Source organism: Prionailurus bengalensis, chromosome C1 (genome assembly GCF_016509475.1).
Source record: "Prionailurus bengalensis isolate Pbe53 chromosome C1, Fcat_Pben_1.1_paternal_pri, whole genome shotgun sequence".
In the NCBI taxonomy this organism is placed as follows: domain Eukaryota; kingdom Metazoa; phylum Chordata; class Mammalia; order Carnivora; family Felidae; genus Prionailurus; species Prionailurus bengalensis.
The window spans coordinates 8,791,648-8,812,093 of record NC_057345.1 but is presented as its reverse complement, the minus strand read 5'-3'; the positions used below and the strand labels follow the sequence as shown (position 1 = coordinate 8,812,093).

At 54.3% G+C, this 20,446-nt stretch overlaps 1 protein-coding gene across 2 annotated transcripts; it reads right to left on the bottom strand.

Annotated features, from left to right (window-relative positions):
• Nucleotides 1–288: 288 nt before the first annotated feature.
• On the bottom strand, nt 289–10,122 carry LOC122479939 (migration and invasion inhibitory protein). Of its 2 annotated transcripts, XM_043573778.1 has the most exons (10): nt 10,014–10,122; nt 8,335–8,524; nt 7,754–8,089; nt 7,257–7,341; nt 3,582–3,690; nt 3,448–3,500; nt 2,618–2,747; nt 2,338–2,434; nt 1,441–1,566; nt 289–1,185 (listed from the first exon to the last, which is right to left on the bottom strand). In XM_043573778.1, exons 2-10 carry the CDS (start codon nt 8,461–8,463, stop codon nt 1,108–1,110), a joined length of 1,143 nt encoding a protein of 380 aa, XP_043429713.1. In that variant the 5' UTR covers nt 8,464–8,524; nt 10,014–10,122; the 3' UTR covers nt 289–1,107. The 2 variants fall into 2 exon arrangements, with proteins under 2 accessions (XP_043429713.1, XP_043429714.1); XM_043573779.1 differs by lacking the exon at nt 7,754–8,089.
• Nucleotides 10,123–20,446: the final 10,324 nt, after the last annotated feature.

The following is a 20,446-nucleotide window of genomic DNA, read 5'->3' as shown; positions in this document are numbered from 1 at the left end:
TTTTTTTAAGAAAGGGCAGAAAAGAAGGGTTGGCGAGGATGTGGAGAAACTGGAACCCACAGAGGCCAGCCACTGAGAGCTGGGGATTCATCAGTTACTGCGGCAGAACCTCCCTCACCCTGATTAACATGTGTGTTGTGAGCCACACGGGGGGGGGGGGGGGGGGGGGGGGGACACGACACCAGGCTTTCCCGGCGTCACAGCCATGACGGCTTCCTGTGGAAGCCACAGGAGACCACAACCCTAGTTCCAGCCCTCAAAGTGGAGAAACCTCAGAAAAACCACGTGCCTCCTTGGGGCTTCAGTTCCCCTTTTATTTCATGTTCATCTTACAAAACCAGGAATTTTATATCGTTCAACCTATGGGGGGAAGACAGACACTGGCTGTTAATCCACGAGGGGGGGATATCTGCACTCACTGCCAGCCCTGCCTGGCTCTCGGCTTCCCCACCTGTGCCTGCGGCAGCTCTGGGTCCCCTGTGGCTTCTCGGGCTGGGCTGGGGAGAGCAGTCGAGGAGCCACTGGCCCAGGGACTTTAAGAGAAGCCCTCTGTCAACGGACCCCAGCTTCAGAGACCAGGAAGGGGAGAAACTCACTCATGGTCCACAGCTTCAGCCTCATCCACAGGAGACAGTCTGGGTTCCAGAGCGCCTCCCTCCCACCCGGGAGGCCATCTACCCAGAGTTGGAAGCTGCACCGAGAACCAACCTCAGGGCACTGGATCCCTTCGGCCCAGTACAGGTTGTCAGACGTGTCTTTCCCCAGGCAAGGGAATAGGCTGCCGCCAGAGCACCTCCTGGGCACTGAGGGCATCAGCAGGGCGGACCCAGCACATGTGGGAAATCTGGTGCTGCAGACGCCACTGAGCTTTATTTACAAACATGTCACCCCATCCTCTTTCACCTGCACCCCCAACCCTGGAGTCCCCACCTCTGTCTCCAGGAAGCAGAAGGGCCTGAGCCCATCCGCCTGCCCAACCCAAGAGGGTGGGGACTACATTCACCTCCAGCTGAAGCCAGGCAGGGCTCCCCTCTGGTGGGTGCCCTGCCAGAGGAGAGGGGTTAGGGGGGATGGCAGGGGCTCTGTCCTCCTCCGGGTGGCCAGTCCTCAGGGCTTCGGCCAGGGCGCGCGAGGCTGGAGTTGTGACCGGAATGGGGTGGAGGGTGGGACTCGTGTTGGCTGGGCCTGGATGGTGAACAGGGAGGGGTCAGAGGGGACCACTGTGGAAGTTGCCCCCAATTCCCACGTGATCCTTCCTGGGGAGGGTGGGGTAGTTGGCAAGGAGAAGAGCCTGGAAGGGTGCTGTGGGCTGGGCTCCTGCAGAGAGAAGCTTCCAGGCTCTGCACTCCCTGCCCCAATCCACCCCACCCCTCTAGGGACTCTGCAGACCCCAGGCCTACTCCTAGGCATCTGTCCCTCCTGGGGTACCCTGGACCATACCAGGCGGGCAGCTGACAGCTTCCGGTGCTGGGCCTCGGAGGAGACACAGGACCAAAGGTCCAGGCTCTTGGGAGCTGAGCTTTTCTCGGGCTTCGGAGGGAGAATGTCCCAGCCCATCAGGCAATGCTGTGGAGAGCAAGGGATTAAGGCACCTGATCTGTGGCAGGGCTCTGCTCTGATGCGGCGCACCCCAGGGAGGGGCCGTGCCTCTCCCCTGGGACTGACTGCCTGTATCCTGGGTTACCCCAGGCATCCCTTTCCTTACCCCGCTGACCCAGGCCCTGGGCCCCTGGCCTGAGACGGGAGAAGGGAAGGCCGTGGATACTGACAGAGCACTTCCTGTATGCTGGGCTCTGCCCCACGCCTGATGGGGACTAATTCCCTGAACTACCCACCCCCCGCCCCCGGTCTGAGGACTCATGCGTTCATTTTGCAGGCGAGCAGGCTAACTTTCTTCGGCATCCTTTCTCCTCTCCCCAGTCTCAGCTCCCCCAGCCTCAACCGGCAGAGGAGGGATCTCCACTGACCCCCACCCTTACCCAGAGGACATAAAGAATGTTTCTAGGAGAGACTCGATGGAAACATTAAGGACCTGGGTTCAAATCCCAGCTCTTCCACCTGCGGACCGGAGGCCAGTGCCCTCCCTCTGCCTTGTCTCATCTGGACAGTGGGACGCTTATCCTGGAAGCCACATCGTGGGTGGGGAACAGGCAACAAGCATAATACAGGTGATGGAAATGGCCCAGCCTGAACTCCAGGGATCTGGGCACCCACCCTCCTTGTGCCCAGCCTCTCTGTGGGCCCTGGGACAGTCTGTGGCCCTCTCTGGGCCTCAACATCCACCAGGGAACCTGGGCCCCGCGCTCAGCTCCACCCAGGCCCCACTCGGCTGCTCACCCGGGGCAGGGCCAGCGTGTCAGAAGCGTCGAAGCTCTTCCGTCGGTGGACGCGGTGCCGGTGTGGAGGGTCCAGGACAGACAGCGGGATGCTCACCCTGGGGGCAGGGGCAGTGGACAGAGAAGGCGTTGCTTTGGGCGCCTCCGGGCCGCTCTGGGACCCCAGCCCCGGACCCGGCCTTCCCTCCCTAAGACCGGCGGGCCTCAGGCTGGGCTCCTCTCCTCGGTCGCTGCCGCCTCCATGGCTGCCCCTGGGTGTCCTACCTACTCTGGCCACTCACCTGACCTGCACGGGCTCCACCAGGGTCTCGGGGCCCCGCTGGTCCCGAGGTGTCCTGCACAGGCGGCAGGGGGAGCCAGGATCCGAAGGCACCAGAAACAGGCGCCGGTTGACGCGGTAACAGTACACGCCTGCGGGGCCGTGAGAAGCGGCAGCTCCCTTCAGCCGGGGGCCCGGATCCCTGGACCCCCTTCCTACCCCAACCACACGGGCCCGCTGACGCCACCCCCCCGCCGGCAGCTGCACGCACAGGCGCACGCAGGTGTACACGTACGGAACACTAACACGCACCTGAGCTCACGTCACAAAACACGGAGGACACACACTCGCACGCGTGCGCACACACCCATCAATGTGACACGTGCAAACCCAAAGCACGGCTCTGTACGGTCACATGCACGGACACACGTGCGCGTGCCTAAACTGGCAAGCACACACGGTGTGCACGCACACACGTGTTCACACGAACGGCCCTTCCTTACGCGTGAGGCACACACGTGAATGCACCACGTGCTGCAGACACAAACCCAAAGCAAAGACTCAGGACTCTGTGACTGAGCCAGCACCTCTCCCCCACCCCACCCCCGGAGCGCCGACTGGAGGAAGTGGGGGGCACACAGGAAAGGAGGCAGCTGGCGAGAGGTAAGGTGACAAACGTCCGGCCCAGATCTCCACAAGTCCGGGCCTCAGTGCACCCTCACCCGCCCCCCCCACCCCAGGGCCTGCCCCACCCTGTCCAGACCCAAGGCCTCCCTCCCCGAGTCCCCGCCACCCCAGCTGCCTCCCTAGGCCCCCGAGACCTTGGCCAGGCTGCCGAGAATTTACACTCACATTCGTGGTCTTGGTCCACCCTGCTGCTCTCCCAGAGGCTGAGGGACCGGGGTCTGTGAAGTGACAGGGGTGAGCAGGCCAGGCGACGGGGTCCCCGAGCCGCCCTGCCCACCCCCTCGGCCAGCCCTGCTCACTCGGGGTCACTGTGAATACACTCCTCCTTGTTGGCTTCCCGGAAATCCTGCAGCTTCGAGAAGAAGGCCTCGGGCTTGCTGGTGATGGGCGAGGTGTTGTCCAGAGACCCTGGAGTGGGCAAAGCACCGGGGAGCTGCTGTGTGGCCACTGGCCGAGCCTCAAGGGGTGCTCGGCACAGCACTCCAGTCTACCTGCTTTGCCCCCCACTCTGCCTCGTGCAGACCTGGAGGGGGCCCTCTGTTCACCGTGACTGCTGGCTTTGTCTGTGCAAGCATCCAGGCAAAAAATATTTACAGAGCCCCTCCTAGGGGCCAGACACTGGTTGTTGTTTTTTTTTAAGTTTTATTTATTTGTTTTCAAAGAGAGAGCGAGCGTGCAGGAGGAGCAGAGAGAGAGAGGGAGAGGGAGAGAATCCCAAGCAAGCCCCACACGGTCAGTGCAGAGCCCGACACGGGGCTTGAACTCATGAACCCTGAGATCATGACCTGAGCCAAAACCAAGAGTTGGATACTTAAAAGACTAAGCCACCCAGGCGCCCCATGCCCTCATGAGCCTCACAGATATGGTGGCAAAAGGGGCACCTGGGTGGCTCAGTCGGTTAAGCGTCCGACTTCAGCTCAGGTCATGATGCCACGGTTTGTGAGTTTGAGCCCCGCGTCAGGCTTTCTGCTGACAGCTCAGAGCCTGGAGCCTGCTTCAGTTTCTGTGTTTCCTTCTCTCTCTCTGCCTGTCCCCTGCTTGTGCTCTGTCTCTGTCTCTGTCTCTGTCTCTCTCTCTCTCTCAAAAATAAACATTAAAAAAAATTAAAAAAAAAAACCATGGTGGCAAGAAACTAGTCACCAAAGAAACCTGTGACACGAAACCAAATAGTGACGCCTGCCAGGAAGTAGAGCAGAGTCAGGCACGCATGCAACACAGAGCTCACGGATGACAGGGCGGTGTCGGCAGGGGACCGAAGCCCAACCAAGAAAAAGCGAGGGAGGGAAACTGGAGACGGCGAGTCGAGAGAGCCCTTACGAGGAGTTCTGTTATAAAGAAAAGCAGAGATGGGAATGCAAGCTGGTGCAGCCACTCTGGAAAACAGCATGGAGGTTCCTCAAAAAACTAAAAAGAGAACTACCCTACGACCCAGCAATGGCACTACTAGGCATTTATCCACGGGATATGGGTGTGCTGTTTCGAAGGGACACATGCATCCCAATGTTTACAGCAGCACTATCAACAATAGCCAAAGTATGGAAAGAGCCTAAATGTCCATCGACGGATGAATGGATAAAGAAGATGTGGTGTGTGTATGTGTGTATGTGTGTGTGTGTGTGTGTATATACACATACACAATGGAGTATTACTCGGCAATCAAAAAGAATGAAATCTTGCATTTGCAACTAACTATGTGGATGGAACTGGAGGCTATTATGCTAAGTGGAATTAGTCAGTCAGAGAAAGACAAAAATCATATGACTTCACTCATATGAGGACTTTGCGAGACAAAACAGATGAACATAAGGGAAGGGAAACAAAAATAATATTAAAACAGGGAGGGGGACAGACTCTTAAATATGGAGAACAAACAGAAGGTTAAGGGGAAGGGTTGTGGGAGGGGGGGATGGGCTAAATGGGTCAGGGGCACTAAGGAATCTACTCCTGAAATCATTGTTGCACCATATCCTAACTAATTTGGGTGTAAATTTTAAAAAATAAAAAATAAAATTAAGAAAAAAACCAAAAACCAAAAGACGAGAGAAAGAAAGAAAGAAAAAGAAAGAAAGAAAGAAAGAAAGAAAGAAAGAAAGAGAAAGAAAGAAAGAAAGAAAGAAAGAAAGAAAGAAAGAAAGAAAGAAAGAAAGAAAGAAAAGCAGAGAAAACAGGCAGTGACCAGAAGCAAACATAAGATAAAGAGAGAAATGTTTCGGGGCACCTGGGTGGCTCAGAAGTTGGGCGTCCAACTTCAGCTCAGGTCATGATCTCATAGTCCGTGAGTTCGAGCCCCACGTCGGGCTCTGTGCTGACAGCTCAGAGCCTGGAGCCTGTTTCAGATTCTGTGTCTCCCTCTCTCTGCCCCTTCCCCGCTCATGCTCTGTCTCTCTCTGTCTCTCAAAAATGGATAAACATTAAAAAAAAAAAATTAAAACAAAAAAAAAAGAGAAACGTTTCAGCGGGATAGAAAATAGCACATTGCAGCTTCACCCCTGAGCAGAGGGAAGACTTCGCTAAGTGGCTCAGCCCTCGTGGCTCGGCCTTGTCATCCGTCAACGGGGACAACAGCAGCACCCAGCTGATAGGGTCACCGTGAAAAGCAAAGGAGAGAACAGGAGTAAAGCCGAGAGAAGAACAACACACATAATGAGCACCAGGTAAAACCACCACTCATCACTCCTCTGGGCTGTTCATATGCTGCTGGGACCGAGTGAGGAGAGAATCACAAGAGGCAAATCCTCTGGGAGGCTGGAGGGGATGGGGCAGAGCGTACAAACGCGGGGACAGTCCTTAGATGGGAGCGCTCGCTCACCCTCGGAAGAGAGAGCGAGCACAGGAACAGGGCAGGCGGGAGGCGGATGCCTCCATTTTCCACAAATGGCAAGCAAGGCAGTGAGCTGACAGGCTGGGAAATCCTTGGGATGGGGCCTGAGTCTCCACCACCCCTGGTCCCAGCAACCCCATGGAGCACCTGCCTTCAGGAAGCAACTCAACCTCTCCGTGCCTCAGTTTCCTCCTTTGCAAAACGAGGATCCAAACAGCACCCACCTCTTGAGGCCACTCACTCTCTCATTCAACAAGTGCTGTCTAAGGGCCTGCCATGTGTCCCACACCTAAGCTCAGGCTTGGGAAATACAGCAAGAAGACAGCTATGGCCCTGCTCAAATTCGTTCTAGCGTTCTGGTGGAGAACTCAGACAAGACACAAGGAAACAAGGGGTGCCTGGCTGGCTCCGTTGGAAGAAAGTGATCTCGGGGTTGGGAGTTCAAGCCCCACACTGGGTGTAGAGATTACTTAAAAACTTCAAGAAAAAAAAAGAACAAGGAAACAAGACGATTCCTGAGAACAAATGATACGAAGAACATACAAATGATTAATGCCACAGGCAATGACGCAGGGGGCAGTGGCCCTACGACAGTATGCTCGCAAGAAAGGCCTAGACTTTAAGATGGGCCCTCAGTGACGAAAAGGAACCACAGGGTGTGAACCTGGGGAAGCGCACGCCAGGCAGTAGGTATAGCAAGCGCAAAGGCCCTGAGGTGACCATGAGTATGGCAGGTTCAAGGACCACCAAGGAGACCAGAGAAGCTGGAGCAAAGAGCCAGAAAGTGGATAGTCAGAGGTCATGTCAACAGAGCTAAGTGAGGCTAGGTCATACCCCCTAAGTCTAAATGAGGACTTTGGGTTTTCTTCTAACTGCTAAGTATTCTGATCCCCACGTTTAAAAATTCATTCTGGCTGTCATGTCAAAAATGGATAGGAACAGGGTGGACGAAGCCAAAGGGAGAGCAGCTGGGCCACTGAGGTTGCTGGGGGTGGGGGTGGAGGGGGATGGGCAGTAAAAGGTAAAGAGTGACACGCATACAGAGTTTTGCAAGGGCCTAGCACCAATAAATACTAAAGAATATGGCAGCTCTGCCTCATTCATTCATTCAGTCCCGACAGCGGCTCAGGCAGGTATCTGGAAGCGGCCATACCTGCGATCCAGTCGTAGCCCAAGTATGGTCTGAGGCGCCAGCTCCTGTCAGGCACTGAAGACTCGTCACCGAAGGTCACTCTTGGCTGAGGAGGGAGACAAAGAGGGGCAAAGACTAGGCCTGCAGGCCCAGCCCGAAGGAGGTCCCACCTTGGGGGAAGGAAAGGAGCTGTGTCTTAACTTGTACCCTGACATGGGCCCCGGGGCTCGGCCACGGACTCGGGAGCTGGAGGATCAGAACGGGCCCCCCAAGTTCCCCTTATGTGTGACTCTGACCAAGCCTCGGAGCCTTGGTCTTCCCATCTGTATAACAGGCTCATCACCTTCTTCCCAAAGTGCTGAGAAACTAACACCACCACTTTTCGAGCACTTAGGGTGAGCTGGACATGACTCGAGGCACCTTCTGGAAGCCTCTCACCCCGTAAGGGGGGCTGCCCGTGACTGCATTTGTCAGACAGGCGAACTGACGTTCAAGGAAGTTCTATTCTCCCACGTTACCTTGGACGGCCTGCTTTGTTGATCCAGGATGGACCTCTGGGCCTGGGCCTCCTGAGGCCCCGGCCTGTCCGGCTCTCCTGAAAGCTCTGTGCCATCCGGGTCTGAGATGGCCAGTAAGGGTGCCGAGCAGGGCCTCAGTGAACCCAGGAACGGCCGGCGTCCGTATGCGGCAGGTGGGAGGGACATCACTCCAGAGCTGGCCCTGCCAGCCCAGGACATATCACAGGGGCCACCCTGGTGGGCACCCTGAAGGCTGGAGGCTCTCGGGGCCACCGAGGACGTCTCCTGGGACGATGGAGTCTGGGAGTCACAGCTGCTGCTGGAGTCCCGGGTTGACTGGAACAGAGAGGCCAGGTCACCAGGCAGCGCCCTGGTCACACACCCAGCTGGCCTGCACTAGGCACGAAAGCCTGGGTCCTCATTCCTGCTCCGGCCTCTGCACGTCCCACCCAGTCCCTTCCTCGCTGGGCCTCAGTTTCCCCTTCGCCACTAAACTGGGCACGCTGCACTGGAGGTCTGGATTCTGGCCTGGTCAGGCAGCCCCCTCCACACCCCCGGGAGTTCTCAAGGCGGGTGCTCACCCCTGAGGCTGCCTTGGCCACCGACCGCCGCACAGCATCTTGCCCGACCCACAGCTGCCTCAGGAGCACCAGATTGAGCTGCCGGAGCTGCACCGAGTCCTTGGTCTCCACCATCCCAGGCGTTATCATGAGGCTTCCTCCTGGGCTGCGGAGCCCCCTCCGGGCCAGGAACCAGGCCCAGCTCTTCTACCTGAAGCCAAAACAGCATGACACTGGGCTGCCAGTGGAGCCGGAGGCCTGGGTTCGAATCCCCGCTCTGGAACTCCCTAACTGTGTAGCCCCAACCAAGTGATTTAATCTCTCTGTGCCTCAGTTTCCTCATATGCCAAACAGAGATGATGACTGTCTAACTCGTAAGGTTACTGTAGAGATTTTTTTTTTTTTAAGTTTACTTATTTTTTGAGAGAGGGAGAGCAGGAGAGGGGCAGAGAGAGCAGGAGAGAGAGAATCCCAGGCAGGCTCCACGCCATCAGCGCGGGGCCCGATGTGGGGCTTGAACCCCAAACTGTGAGATTATGACCTGAGCCGAAACCAAGAGTTGGCCACTTAACCGACTGAGCTACCCAGGCGCCCTATTTTTAATTTTATTTTTTTAATTTTATTTATTTTTGAGAGAGACTGTGTGTTACTGCAGGGATTAAATGAGATAATGCATGTTAAACCTTACTATGGTACCTGGTACAGAGTGAGCATCCCACAAACGTTCTCTTATTACTAAACTGGCCACAGTGTGTTCGCTTACATGCCAAAAGAGAACAATCCTCTTTAACAATAAAATTTGGATAATATGTACAAATATGTAGATATTAGGATAATATGTAGAAAACAATTAGGGCAAGTCTACAAATGTAAAGTATTATAACTTGTGACTCCAACACAAAGCAGGCTCCTGAACGGGCTCTTCCCTCTATCCTGCCCACCCTTCCATTTTACAAACGAAGAAACCAAAGTTCAGAAAAGTTAACCAACTTGCCCCACGTCACACAGCTAGTGACAAGGCCGGGATTTGAATCCAAATCTGGCTACAGGGTCCATGGTCACTCCAGCCTCTCCCTTGTGCAGAGAGGTGCTTGGGAAGCCTTCTCCTCTCCTCATTCTTTACCACCCCCCCCCCCCCCCCCCCCAAGGATCCAGGCTCAGGAACACAGAGATGCTTCTGGAAGGGATTTCTGCAGACTAGGGGAAGGCGCTGCCTAATCCTCTCAGGGCTCCAGGCCCAGGCTCCACCCAGAAACTCAATGTCCCGGAATGTGCACCATCCCGGTTTTAACACTGGGTCGGGCCAGACCCTACTCGCAGAAACCCGGCCCGACCCCCAACCCTCCCTCCCACCCACACTTCTGGATCGCCGTCACCAGGAGCCCCCTTCTCAGGGCCAGGCTGCAGGGGCTGAGGTCGAAAAAAACAGACTACACCGGACACGCCCCCACACACGCGTCCCGAGTATAGACGATTCTTGCTGCGGCCACGCCTGGGAAGCTAACAGCGGCGCAAATGCAACGGGAAGGCGACGTTCACAAGACAAACAGGGGCAGCAAAACTGCCGGACGCTCCCGGGAAAAGAGGCTCAGCCTCCCCCTTCCTTCCCATCGCGGTTCCCGGATCCTCCGCGGGGGCGCACGTGGGACCTCCCGCCGAGTCCTTCCGCCTCACGGCGGCCCCGCAGCTTCCGCGCTCACCTCCTGGAAACCTGGAAACCCGCAAGCCCGACGCCGCTTTCGCAGCCCGTAGTCCCGCCCTTCTCGCCCCACGCGTCGCTGCCGCTGGGGGCGGAGCCAGATCCGGCCGTCCTGAATGGTCAGATTGCGGGAGGAGTCGGACGCTCCTGCGAACGTTACTCGGCATTCCGAAGCGGCAGTTTCAACATTGGGGCGGGACTAACAGAGGGACTCAATAGCTGATTGGTCAATTTCCAAGGTCGTGTACAGGGCGTCAACTACCGGTCTGGAGCGGGCTCCCGGAGGGCGAGCTCTGATTGGTCAGGATGGGGCGGCCGAACTCGCGGGGTTTGGCTGGGGCAGTTTCTAAGTCTGGACCCGGCGCTGCTCCCGCTAAGCAGAATTCTGCTGAGGGATGCCAGGCGGGGCTGGGGTAGGCGGTGGCTGGAGACCCATTCTTCCATACTTTCTTTCCGGTATTTATCGTGCCTACTTTGTGCTAAGAGGCACTGTACTAGGCATTGGGGGGGCAGAGAAGAATGAAGAGGGGTCCTTGCCTGGAGGAAAGGGAGTAAATTAGCACGAATATAGATACCTATAATGTATGGAGTGCTATGTTCCAGGTATTTTCTATAGGCCAGTGCATGCCAGCCCCATTTTACAGCGAAAACAAAAATGAAGCCATAAAAGATGAAGTGACTTGCTCAGAGCATTTTTAAACTAATCAGCTGGATTCAGCAAATTAACAGAAAGGAAGAAAGGATAGGAGGGAGGAAGGAAGGGGAAAAAAGGAAAGGAGAAAGAAAGAGAGGGATCATTTTGGGGTGATGGACATGTTCTAAAATTGGATTGTGGTGAAGGCTGCACGACTTTGTAAACTTGCTTAAATGATTGAATTTTGTGGTACGTAAATTACACCTCAATAAAGCTGGGTTTTCTTTTCATTGAATTCGTATCCTCTATACAATCCAGTCATTCTACCCCTAAGCATTTATCCAAGAAGAAAAAAAATTGTCCATACAAAGATTTGCATAGGAATGTTCACAGCAGCTTTATCCAAACATCTGTCAACAGGTAAATGGATAAACAAATTGCGGTATATCCATACAATGGATACTTCTCAGCAATAAAAATGAATAAACTATTGATATGCACAATATGGATGCATATCAAGACAGTTACACTGCATGGAAAACAAAGAGTACATACTGTACTTTCCATCTGTATAAAACTTTAGAAAATGTAAACTGATCTATAGCTCTATAGCGATAGAAAGATAAGTGGTTGCTAGGAGATCAAATGGAAGGAGGCATGGTAAAGGGGCACGAGGAAACCTTGGCGGTGATGGATACGTTCACTGTCTGGGTTGTGGTGATGGTCTCATGGTGCATGTGGTGCATATATATGTCTAAAGTTATTAAATTGTACACTCTAAATGTGCAGTTCTATATAAATTATCTTATTTTTTAAGATTTTTAAAAATGTTTTTATTTATTTTTGAGAGAGAGAGAGACAGAGTGCGAGCGGGGAAAGGTCAGAGAGAGAGGGGGAGACACAGAATCTGAAGCAGCTCCAGGCTCCGAGCTGGCAGCACGGAGCCCGACGCAGGGCTCAAACTCACGAACCATGAGATCATGACCTGAGCTGAAGTCGATGCTTAACGCACTGAGCCACCCAGGCACCCCTAAATTATATCTTTTTAAATGTTTATTTCTTTTGAGAGAGAGAGAGGAGGAGGGAAGGGGCAGAGAAAGAAGAGAGAAAATCTGAAGCTGCACTGTGCAGAGCCCAACCCAGGGCTTGATCCCATGAACCATGAGATCATGACTGGAGCCGAAATCAAGAGTCAGACGCTTAGTGAACTGAGCCACCCAGGCGCCCCTATAAAATTACATCTTGGTAGGAGTGCCTGGCTGGCTCGATTGGTAGAGCATGGAACTTTTGATCTCAGGGTCATGAGTTCAAAGCCTCGTGTTGGGCGTAGAGCTTACTTTTAAATAAATAAATAAATATAAATAAATAAATAAATAAATAAATACCGGATAAAGCTGTTAAAAGATGTGAAGCAAGTAAAGGAAACAAGAACTTGGCCTCATGGGGCACATTGTGTTTGTAGTAGCTGGAACGGACAGCTGCCACTTTCGTGCCACCACGCCCTCTCAGGAGTGGCCCTGAGGACAAAGACAAAGGCTAATCCTTGCCCCAGTGGACACAGCTGTGTGCTTCACACTTGGTCACCTACACATAAAGAGGGATGTACACCCTGAGGAACAGACACGCACAATGCCCTGGGTGGTGGCAAATGGCTGGCGGCCTGGAGCCTGGAAGGAAAAGTTTGGAAGATGGGGGGGGGGTGGGCAGGAGAACTGGGGAAGGGGTAGGAAGATGAGCCTGTGAAAACCAATGGGAGGGGCACAACGGATTAAGTCTCTGGGTCTCACGTTTCCAGTCCATCAGAGAATGTCCGATGCCGGGGAGAAGGTTGGTCAACAAACAGCTGGAATGGGGCATCTGGGCGGCTCAGCTGGTTAAGCGCCCAGCTCATGATCTCGGCTCAGGTCATGATCTCACGGTTCCTGAGCTCGAGCCCTGCATCAGGCTCTGCGCTGACAGTGCGGAGGCTGCTTCGGGTTCTCTGTCTCCCTCTCTGCGCCTCTCCCGCTCGCACTCTTATCTCTCTCGAAATAAATAAACAGTTAAAAAAAAAAAAAAGTAGCTGGAAAGGCTGATGTGCTGCTAGACGTCAGCAGGCCTCCCTCCTCAGCCACCCTAGAGTGGGTACGGGGGACCCAGGGACAGACAGAGCAGCCGTGAGGACAGGGGTCAAAGTGGCCTGGGCTCCCCTCCCAAAGGCTCACGGAGGTCCCTCTGCCACCGAACGCCCGGTCTGCTGAAGCAGGAACAAAGCTGAGCCCTCGATATACCATCTCCGAGGGACCAGCCAGCCACTGGTAGCAGATCGATGGCTTCAGTCCCCTGATGGAAGGGGGCCATTTGTACCTATTGAAATTGATACTATTCTACATACCAGCTCCCCTGACCTGCTTGCGGGGCCCTCCCCCGGACGGCCATGTGAGGGCTTTAGATCACCTGAATGCAGTGACCCGGGACACACACATGGCCTCACGCCAACGTGCCGGAGTCCAGCTCCCGCGGGTCCAGGGGTTCCCGAAGGATGAACGGCGTCGGCGAAAAAGTGAAAATAAAACAAAACTAAAATAAACCACTAAAATAAAAACGGACACAGACAACAGCAGCGTGTTGAACTGGCCGATTTATCGTAGCAAACGCGGCATTATATTTGCTAGTGATTTCCTTGTAACATACGTCATCTATGTTTTCTGGCTTTACCCAATTCTAAAATTGTTCCTTAGTGTCATCACCCAATAAGGAATAATATGATTGGGTTTTTTTTTGGTAACGTTCCCTCCTGCCCTTTGCGTATTGATTAATTTCTTTCATTGTTTTTATTATGCATCTACGTTTATCTATAATCTATAAAGTACTTGCTTTGCTGTTTTCATGAAAGGTCATTTATCTCTCAACACCTCAAGTGGAACAGTTACAGGGACATGACCTCTTAGTTGTTTCCCTGAACCATTCGTGGTTTTGAAGAACAAAAGTGTTCGCCTGGGTCCGAGGTGCCAGGAGGGGGGCCGGGAGGGCCTTAGAAACCCACGCCTTGTACGTTCTCAGAGAGACCCTGCACCTAGGAACCAATGAACCATTCTGTACTTTAACCGACTAGGTTCAGTCGTCATCTGGAATGCTTCCTGGGGGCCAAGTGGGCCCAGGGGTTAGAGTGACCTGCGTCCATAGATACGCTCCTTAGTTACCGGAGTGGGGCTTTCGGATCCATATGTCTCTCCTTCGTTGGCCGCCTTTGCTGGCAAACGCATGAGGCTATCCTTCCTGTGAGTAGGAGTCTCCATAGGGGATGGCAAGGGCTAAACGTAAGGCCGCACAATTTCTTGCGGAACCTTATTTTCTTCCCTAATGGTTCTTTTCCCAGGGGGCCTGTCGAGGGCAGTTCCCCAACAGACAATACCCCAGGTAGTCTTAAGGCCGAATTACCTAGAAGCGGGAGGACAAGAAGCTTCACTGTCAGTGGGCCGCCCTGCCGTCGCCAATCCATCCACACCCGGGCTCTGCCACTCAGGCTGGGAATAGCTCGTCTTCCAGCACCAAAGGGCCATTTTTTGGCAAAATGTGGAACAATGGGCATCCGACTAAAGGGTCCACCGATCTCACCAGGAACCCCAACACCCAGGTGGCACAGTCTGAAAGGACCAAGCTCAGGAACCATACCCCGTAGCTCTATTCTCTAAGGAGCTGAGATACGCCACTGTGTCCCCTGCGGCTATAACACACAGGTACAGGAAGCAGAGGGTGGAAGTCAAAAAGGCCTCTCCCCTCATCACTCCAATGACCCACTTCTGGAGTTTGTGTTTCCTGTGCCTGGGGGTAGGAAGCTTCTGCCCAGGGACACAATAGGGTCCCATCAACTGGAAGATGTGACCTGGTCATTGGCCCCCTCCTGCTGGCAGACCAGCGGGCCTGTGGGCTCACCCAGAAGAGCCAGGGCTGTGCAGTGGGGCAGGGGGGTGTCGGGAACCCCCTTGGGTGTCTGGCTCTTGGTGTTTCCACACCCACTGCTAACAGTAAGTGGCAACCGCGGCGATCACAGCCCAGCCAGGGCGTGACGACCAAGGGCTGGGATCCCCAGGGATGAAGTCTGGATCACCCCACCAGGAAATAACCAGAGGAGCTGCAGCACGAGGCATAAGGGAGATCTAGGATGGAGGCGGACGAGGGACCAGCTGTAGCAGCAGGGCCTGTAGCCAGGGCCACTGGTCCTCTGAGGCAGAGCCGGTGCTGGCTACCGCCTTGTAGGGCTCTGTTGGGTCAGACCCAGACCCCGCCTCTCAGGAAAGAAGGGAGAGAAGACAGCGCTCTCTGAGTGAGTTGAGGGGTGGGCTGTCTGGCACAAGCCTTCTGCACCCCTTCAGACCCTCCCGGCCTCCCTTGCCTGTCGCGCTAGCTCTGCCTGGGCTGAGTGATGTGCAGCTTGCACAGCCTGCCCACACCCCACCCCTGGCCCACACCCGCCCCGCGCCCCTCACCTCCACCACCCGCCGTGGGCCTCAATGGGGGGCCCTGACGTTCGTATGCACGATCCAGAAATGCGGAGTCGGTGCCCCAAAGGGCAAATCTTCCACCAAGGGGAGGAGAGAAATAGTGGATAAATTCTTCCCCCTTCCTCCCCACCAGGAACGGTACCGGGCATCTCAAGGTCACAGTCTTAGTCTGCAGGCACGTGTAATGGTAGCCAGCTGGATAAAGCATCCTTCTCCTAGCTCTCCCTCCTCCTCATTTTCTCTCCCTCCCTCCCTCCCTGCTCCTCTCTGGGGTTGTTCTGCAGAATCAAATGAGGGTGCGTGAGCCTTCCGCTTGAAGCTCTGCTTCCTGGGGAAGTCTGGACAAAGCACCATCCGTGTGCTGACCCCCAAGTGTGTGTCTCGGGGCCAGACTCCTCCTGAGCTCCAAGTTCTCATACCCAGCTACAGCAGAGGGACCTTAGGTTGAACAGGTCCAACACGGAACTCCTGATTTCCCCCAAACCTGCTCCACTAAAGCTCTCCCCATCCTACCACGTGCCCAGAACCCTGAGTCATCCGTGAGTCACGACGTGGCATCTGTCAGCGCATCACATCATTTCTGTCCTCAAAAGGCCTCCAGAACCTGACCACTTTTCACCACCTCCATCGCAGGACCCCATTAAGATGGAGGTCAGCTCACGTGACTCCTCTGCCCAAAGCTCTCCAATCACATCTACCTCACTGAGAGTAAAGCCAAAGTCCTTACCCGTAAGATCCCGGTCTGTTTCCAGTTCCGTTTCACACCTAATCTCCTACTCCTCTCTCCCTCCGTCACTCTGCTCCAGCCTCACTGGTCTCATTCTGTTGAAGACGTTGGGCATGCTCCTACCTCAGGGCCTTTGCACACGCTGGTCCCTCTGTCTAGAACGCACTGCCCCAGATATCCACAGGACCGGTTTCATTCCCCCACCGTCTTCCTCCAAACGTCATCTTGATCAATTGGACTGCGTTAAGAACTTCTCGTCAAAAGACACCACTAGAAGAACGGAAGAGGGCCCGCCGGATGGGAGAAGATCTGAACAAGACGGGGAAAGGGACAGAACACGGGAGAGGCACATCACCCCTGACAGAGAGGATAACTGGGGCGTGAGAGGTGCCCGGCCTCATGGGTCACCAAGGAAATGCAAATTAAGCCCACTACAGACCCCTGGAGAGACCGAACTCGAAAGGGCTGACACTATCTAGTCGGCAAGGACGAAGAGCATCCAGATGCAAAGCCGTGCGCCGGCTCAGCCCGCCCAGCAGGTCTCCTGTACACGTGCCCCACAGAACGGGTCCTGTGTGCACCAGGGGAAGTGCTAGAACAGCCCAAGAAGCACTGTTCATAGGCCTACCCCAACCTCACTCCCACGCCCTTCCCTGCCTCACTCATCTTCCCCCATGGACCTTATCTTCTGATACATTATGTCTTTGACTCCATTGGTTTGGCCTACAGTCTGCCTTCTCCCGCTAGCATATCAGCTCTAAAAACACCAGGAAGTTTTATCCACTTCATCCATTGCTGCCACTTCTAAAGCTTTGCACCGCGCCCATTAGCACCAGCAGGCACTCAGTATTTCGCTGAATTAACCAAATTCCTCATTTGCACAAGGAGGCAAAGAAGTCACTGATTTTTTTGAGGAGATTTGGGTGCATGCGTCTACACGCCTGACACACCCAAGTTCTCATTAAAAGTTGGCTGTTCTCATCTCAAGCCTGAGAGTCTGACTCAGAGACCGAGATCTCTGTCCTGGAGGACAGAGTGGATTTACCTGACCTCTGTGAAGAGGGCCCAACCTTAGAAGAGGGGTACATCCTGGCTACATACTTTGTGATTAAATAGGGACATTGTTACTGGACGACCGAAAATCCCACCTCTCGGGATTCCTCAGAACTCTCAGTGGGCAGATGAGGTAGGTTGAGAAACCACAGGCATCTGGTCTTGACTGGGGCGAGAGAACCAGGCGGTGTTGAGTGAGGAACACCCCTCTTGGAAGATGGGTCATCACCTCGGAGTAGCTGGTGAACAATTCGGTGCATTGCAAACAGCAGCTGAAGAGAAAATACACAGAGAAAGGGTACCGAGTGACCAGAAATTTTTGGTTTCCCCTATACGTATATGCGCGTGTGTGCTCGTTCATCATGTTTCTAATTGTGGGTAAGGGTAAAAAGAAAAAAAGAAAAAAAGTTTGAAAGCCGCTGGGCTTTGGGAAATCAGGACTTGGGCTCCAATCCAGGCTCCATCAGCCCTCCAGCTGCTGAGATTTGAACATTTCAAAGCCCCTAGTGCCATGCCTACTTTGGGGAAGTTTCCAGGAACATTTGTTAACCCTGGCTCCCAACCCTGGAGGGCTGATAATGTGTGTTACCGGGACAGGATTCATTAATTCAGCGGGTAGTTACTGAGTTCTGATTCTGTGTCAGGCACTGGGCTAGATGCTTGGCACAGACCGGTGAACAAAACAGACAAAGCCTCAGGCCTCGCAGGGCTTATGTTCTAGCACGTGGACACACAAAACAAACAGTATTAGGTGTTGGAGGATGGCTGTTAGGGAACAGATCTATTCCAAATGCTGCAGGGTGAGGGGCCTGAGAAGCGCCAGGCAATAGGGGCAGAGATAGGGATTTTATTTTTATTTTTATTTTTTTTAAGTTTTTTTAATGTTTACTTATTTTTGAGAGAGAGAGAGAGAGAGAGAGAGAGAGAGAGAGAGAGAGAGAGAGACAGGGCATCAGCAGGGGAGGGCCAGAGTGCGAGGGAGACGCAGAAACCGAAACAGGCTCCAGGCTCTGAGCCATGAGCCATCAGCGCAGAGCCCGATGCGGGGCTCGAACCCACGAACAGCGAGATCGTGACCTGAGCCGAAGTCGGACGCTCAACCGACTGAGCCACCCAGGCGCTGGAGATAGGGATTTTAAATAGGGTGGTCTGGTAGACCCAGACCACAAGAGAACGTTCCAGCAGGCTTGGAGGTTAAAGAATTAGCGGTGGCAACGTCCAGAGGAACAGGCAGAGGGTCAGCCTGTGCAAAGGCTTAAGGTGAGTGCCTCGCAGTCCCAAACAGCAAGAAACCGGTGTGGCCAAAGCAGACGGTGTCAGGGAGCAAGGGGCGGACGGAGGCAGTGCAGACCCCGAAAGGCCACCGGGACGATTCGGGCCTGTTCTGGGTGGGCCAGGAGCCAGGGTAGAGGAGTAACGTGAGCTGAGTTCTGGTTCAAATCTGTGGCGAAGTCCCTGGCTGCCTGCTGCCTCGAAACAAGCACAACGGGGCAGGGGTGGGAAGAAGAGGGGACGGGTTAGGTGGCAGTGTCCGGGGCCGGAGCAAGGGCTGTGAGGGACCGGGGAAGCGGTCAGGGTCTAGAGGCATTTTGGAGACCAGAACTGACAGGCTGGATGAAGCGAGCGACACCGGGGTCCAGGATGATGCCCCAAGTCTGTGGCCCGGGAACGTGGAAGGATGAGGCTCCCACCCACCGCAGTGCAGGGAGTGGGGGCGCCAGAGCCCGGGGGGACAGGTGTGGTGGGCCAGGGAGGCTGACTCGTCCCTGCTGAGGGCCCTTCAAAAAACAGAAAGAAAAGCTCCCAACCAAGTTCTCAGAAGGCAAACTAGGGTGGGCCAGTCTGAGTCATTACTTTTTAAGTGAAAAATGAATGGCTTGGAGTTACAGCGAAATCTGTCAAGAAATCACTCTAGATTTCTGGTTCTCAAAGATCAGTTATGCCCGTTGTTCTTCTGAGAGTATCAGCGTCCTTCCAAGAGTAAGAGGAACCCGCAGGCAGATTACAGTTGGAACTTCCCCTAAATAAACTTAAGGTCATTTCAGAACGCGGCCTGCAGACCCGGGTTTGCGTAAGAACAGTAAACTGAGATGCCACAGAGGGTTTCCAACTAGGTTTTATTTTAGTTCCAATGTTATCGGCAACGATACAGGAGCAGTTCAGGCAAAGATACCACCTCAAATACATCGGAGGAAAAACTCACTGTGTCAAGCACGTCTCACACTCCAGCAAATGAACGTAAAGACAGGGAACAAAGTTAGCAGCATGAAATTAAAGTGCTTTTTGCCACACTTCGGTCAGAGTCTTTCCCTCAGTGGGATAAATTTAATTTTACTCATTGTATAAGAAACTCAAAATCCCATTCACCGCCCAGGGGCTACATTCAAAAAAATTCATGTTTGGTTATTCGAAATAAAAAAAATGATTCCCCCCAAAAAGCACAAAGTTCATTGGAATCGTGTGACACTGATTTCTCCTGACACGCCGTGAAGTGACCACCATCTAGGTCTGGCAAAAAGCTCAGAACATCCTCCTGCCATGTGACTGTCAAGGCAACACCCACCACTTTGCCCCACACGCCGTCCGCTGAAGGTCTGAAAGACAAGCAGGCACCTGGAGAAGAGGCCACCTGCGTGGCCACCCACCAGTGAGCAGAGGCCACCAACTCATTTCCCGGAAGCTGGAGGGCGGGGGGCGGGGGGATTCAGGAGGACAGGCCCCACCTCTCTGCCAGAGCCCCACCTCTTTCTGGGAGAGAGAGCTTTCTGGTTTCTAGGAAGTTCTCCGACCTGAGTTGCAGAGGCTGCTTGCCCCAGTTAACACCCTGGGGACAGGAACCTGCCCCCTCTTCAACCAGTAACGATCCCAAACTCAACAGGAAACATTTCTCAAAGTCCACACGAGGTTGATGAGGGGAAGAGGCTCTGGGGGTCAGGGAGGGTGGCTGCTGGGTTTCCCACGCTGTCTCTCGGCCAACTGCAGCCTCAGCGGCGCGGGAGACTTAGTCAGGAGGACTGACTGGTGGCCAAGGGCAGCCTGGGCCAAGGCGGGGGTGGGAACACCTCTTAAGGGGCATAACGGGGATGCAATCAAGCTAACCGTGCGAGCTCTCGGAGCCTGTGAGCCCCTCACAGGGCAAGGTCAAACAGCCCTGTTCTCCGTGGACTCCACATTCTCCAACCATCCCGGACGCCCCCCTCCCTCCGCCATCTTGCCTTCTGCTACATCCTCTAACGCTCTGGACCAACCCATCTATGACCAATAATAAAACCAGGCTACACAGGCTAAAGACTGAAAACAGAACAAGGGACACAGTGAAGAGAAGGGAGGCCAAGCCCCTCCTCAACGCGGTACCAGCTACCTGCTCTCTCCACACGCCCCTCCCCTCGGCCACCGACCCCGCCCCGGCTTCTGCAACATCTTTCCCGCCCCCTCATGGCACAAGGCCCCCCCTCAGCCTCCAACCCAATCTCTGCCTCCAAGACGTGTGGGAACCGCTCTGCCGATGCAGCGAAGCTCAGAAGCTGAAAAACCAA